Here is a 3,273-nt window from a genome sequence, read left to right as displayed (position 1 = left end):
TCTTCTTCTAGTACCAGTAGCTTTTCCGAGAGGGGGGGAAAAAAAGGTTCATCTAGGGTCTCTTGGTTTATTTTGCATGCTGGCACAAATCAGCTCTTGTAGCATGCCACTTTTGATCACTTATTTTCCTGTAGAAGCACTCAAAATAAAAACAAGAAAAATAACATCATATGCAGGTATATAAAATAAACCTTTGCTACTTCTCTGGACAAAATCCATTTGTAATTTGGCTTGTGCCATGTTTCTTTGAAAACTTCTCTTTTATAACATATTATAATTTCATTTATTTCCATACCACACTTTCCTCCCAGTAGTTTCTCTCCACTTTTTCCACTTATTTTTAAATTATGATAGATTGCACCAACTAGATAAATCCAATCAGGCAGTGCTTGTGGGGCTGTATGACAAGATGTGGACAGCTGGCTTCTTACCTATAATCTCATCACCACGCTTCACTGGATTCAATGGCAGAACATAGCAGGAAGCATTGGACGCTGTCACGCTAACAGAAAGAACAAGAAGGCAGGCCAAGAAGGTTTTCTGAAGAGGAAAGCAGAATTATTGCAAATACTCCAGTATATATTGAAAGTTACTGATGATAAATATTCCTATAAGAAGCAGGAAAATACGTTGTGGCTTTGAACCAAAATCCATTTGTCATTTGTGTTTTAGACACTTTAACACATCATCTGGAATATCAAACCATTTAAAAGACATAGAAGGAGAGCATCATTTGAGATTGGGGGGAAAAAAAAAAACAAGTCTGTCTTTCCAAGCTGTTAAAATCAAGTGTTGCCTGATCCAGGATTGGTAGACCCAGTTACTGTCTATGGAAGTAAACTGTACAGAGAATGTGTTCTACTTCTTACCTCTCATTATTCATTTTTCTTGCTATTCTATGTCATGAAGTCATGGTTCTTAACAGTCACTCTTTCTCCCTGTGTTTTGTGTGTGTGTATGTGTATTTATGTGTTTTGGACAAAGTAGAACTGGTGACTTCTTAAAAATAAGTTATATCTTAGATATGGAGGGAAAGATAAACATGCATTTAATTTTGCAGAGAAGAAGTTAAATATGAATTTGTTTGACAGACATTCCTGGAAGTACAAGTTTAAAAAAAAAAAAGACCTGAGCGCTGCAAACAAAGGATTTCATTGGAAGGCAGGAAATCTATAAAGTAACGTGTATTTTAATTGTGCAAATTTTGTGATAATTCATCCCATGATATTGACAGTCACACAAACATAAAAATTATGAGCATCTGATCATCGTAGGCAAGTATGCTACAAAATACTAATACGCATCACTCATGTTCAGAACCTGTTCTCACTTCTCAGCTTTCTCCATAGACCAAACTGTGCCATGGAGTGGAGCAGATAGTCTTAATACAGAAAACAGCCATGAAGTAAACTCAGTTGAAAGATGATGTTGTTGATGTCACTTAAAGCAGCTACTTGGTCTGGACCCAGAAAGCAGGATTTGGGTACAAATTTACAGAATCATGCTAGAATGGGGCTAGTTGGATGACTCTGTCTGTGAGGCCTTTAGGGATACTACAGAGCTGGGAACAGTCATACCAAACCTGTAAGTGCTAGATCAAGAATTTAAGCATATCTCATTGAAATATTTTGATTTCTTGAAAGAAGAAAACAGAGTTCTAATACTTACTGAGATACATTCTTTTGTGTGGGGAGAATGTGACTAGATCTGAAAAATGACTAAAAATCAAGATAACTATTTGGACTTTAAGTAAACATTCAGATATTTTCCTGACTCTTCATAAAAGTGATGGCTAGTTCTAGGCTGAGGAATGACAGAGCTACTTTCTGCCAGAAAATTGATTACATTCTAACATCTCATGCCTTCATCTGGAGTCCTATTGGACATCTCCTGCACTGTAAATGCTGAAACCTTTTACACAAGGTTCTTACCTGCCTGTCCTCATATGTCTGACTTCTGTTTTCAAAGCTCAGTTTTGAGCTACTTAGATCTTTGAGTGCTCAAGTAAATCCAACAAAATCTCTCTGAAAATCTGTAGCAACTTATAATTATCTTTTACAATATAAGACGTAAGGACTCACCATTCTTGCAGAATTATGAGGCTTCCAGTAAGAAGACAGCCTTGTGAAAGAAAGCTGATCCTGTCCAAGATCTTATATAGAGAGGAAGCTTCCGATATCAGTCCTTGAGTAAACTGAACATACTTGAATAAGTCCAATGAGGTTTCTGCAAAATGACCTCACGCAATAGACATTATTAGAATGAGGAAAGTTTTTTGGTTCTGAGTAGGTGTGGCTTTGTTCAGCTCATTATCTAGAAGGGTGATATGGGAGGCACTTCAGAAAGAATTTCAAGCCCAGAGGAAATACTTGGCATGATGAGAAGACCATTAGTGACCATGTGGTTGTGGTTGTTGCCCACACTAAAATTTGCACGCTTTGTTTGAACCATCTGGATTTTTAAGAGATAAAGTTTGAGCAATCTTTCAACTTTCTTGTTCATTAGCTAAAGAAAAAGTAAGGTTCTTATGAAAAAGGAATGGTGGTTGGAAGGGTTTTGTGGAAAGCCAGGTTTCTGTGGGGAGTTACTAGCCTTTGGAGAGTTGAAGACCCTTAGAAAAGGGTAGGAGGTAGCTGCTTTCTTCTCTAGTCAGTTTTCCATCGTGTACAAGACCCAAGTGCTAATGCCTTGTCAGAATAGGCACTCTTTCCAAATGCTTAGGGTAGTAATCTGATAGTAAAGGAGTCAAGTAGAAATTTCTGTTGCTTAGCTGTGATCCAGTTGGTTCAAATATTAAGAAACTGGATATCCTTATTAGCAAGGGCAAGACTTCTTGTTAGCAGGACCACACAATTTGCAGTAATTTCACCAGTCTGGTTGCTTAATTATATTGCCTCATTGCATGGATGTCGTGGTTTCATGATTTTTCGTTATCAGTATTCCACATCATAACATCACGTAATGCACTGGGGGTTTGACTGCTGATGCTCATGTTCCGGGTGCCTGACCGGAGGAGAAGAAGAGCTACATTTCCCCAGGGGGCTTTGCGGTCAGCGAGGAGATATAACTCCCGGCAAGGTCACCTGATGCTCTCTTCTCTGCCTGCGCTTCTCTGGACTGCACTTCTCATCTCAGCGTTGTGGTGAGGCCAATCCACCTTCAATTTCACACTCTCTCTCTCTCTCTCTCCTTATAAAATTCTGCTGATACCATATTTAGTAAATTAGTTTCTTTCACCTCAGATTGTTGCCACTGTTTTCAATTATTTCAGGG

The 3,273-nt window shown here is 38.3% G+C and overlaps 1 protein-coding gene across 1 annotated transcript in view; it reads right to left on the bottom strand.

Moving 5' to 3' along the window:
- LOC104911958 (beta-microseminoprotein-like) overlaps positions 1-2,218 on the bottom strand; it is a 4,144-nt gene extending 1,926 nt beyond the window's left edge. Inside the window, exons 1-2 of the mRNA XM_010714461.3 lie at positions 2,082-2,218; positions 432-540 (exon numbers count right to left, since the gene is read on the bottom strand). Coding sequence (XP_010712763.1) covers positions 432-540; positions 2,082-2,084 — 112 coding nt within the window. The 5' untranslated portion in view covers positions 2,085-2,218. The remainder of the gene's footprint in view (positions 1-431; positions 541-2,081) is intronic.
- Positions 2,219-3,273: the final 1,055 nt, after the last annotated feature.

This window comes from Meleagris gallopavo, chromosome 8 (assembly GCF_000146605.3).
Source record: "Meleagris gallopavo isolate NT-WF06-2002-E0010 breed Aviagen turkey brand Nicholas breeding stock chromosome 8, Turkey_5.1, whole genome shotgun sequence".
In the NCBI taxonomy this organism is placed as follows: domain Eukaryota; kingdom Metazoa; phylum Chordata; class Aves; order Galliformes; family Phasianidae; genus Meleagris; species Meleagris gallopavo.
This window is presented reverse-complemented; position numbering and strand designations above follow the sequence as displayed.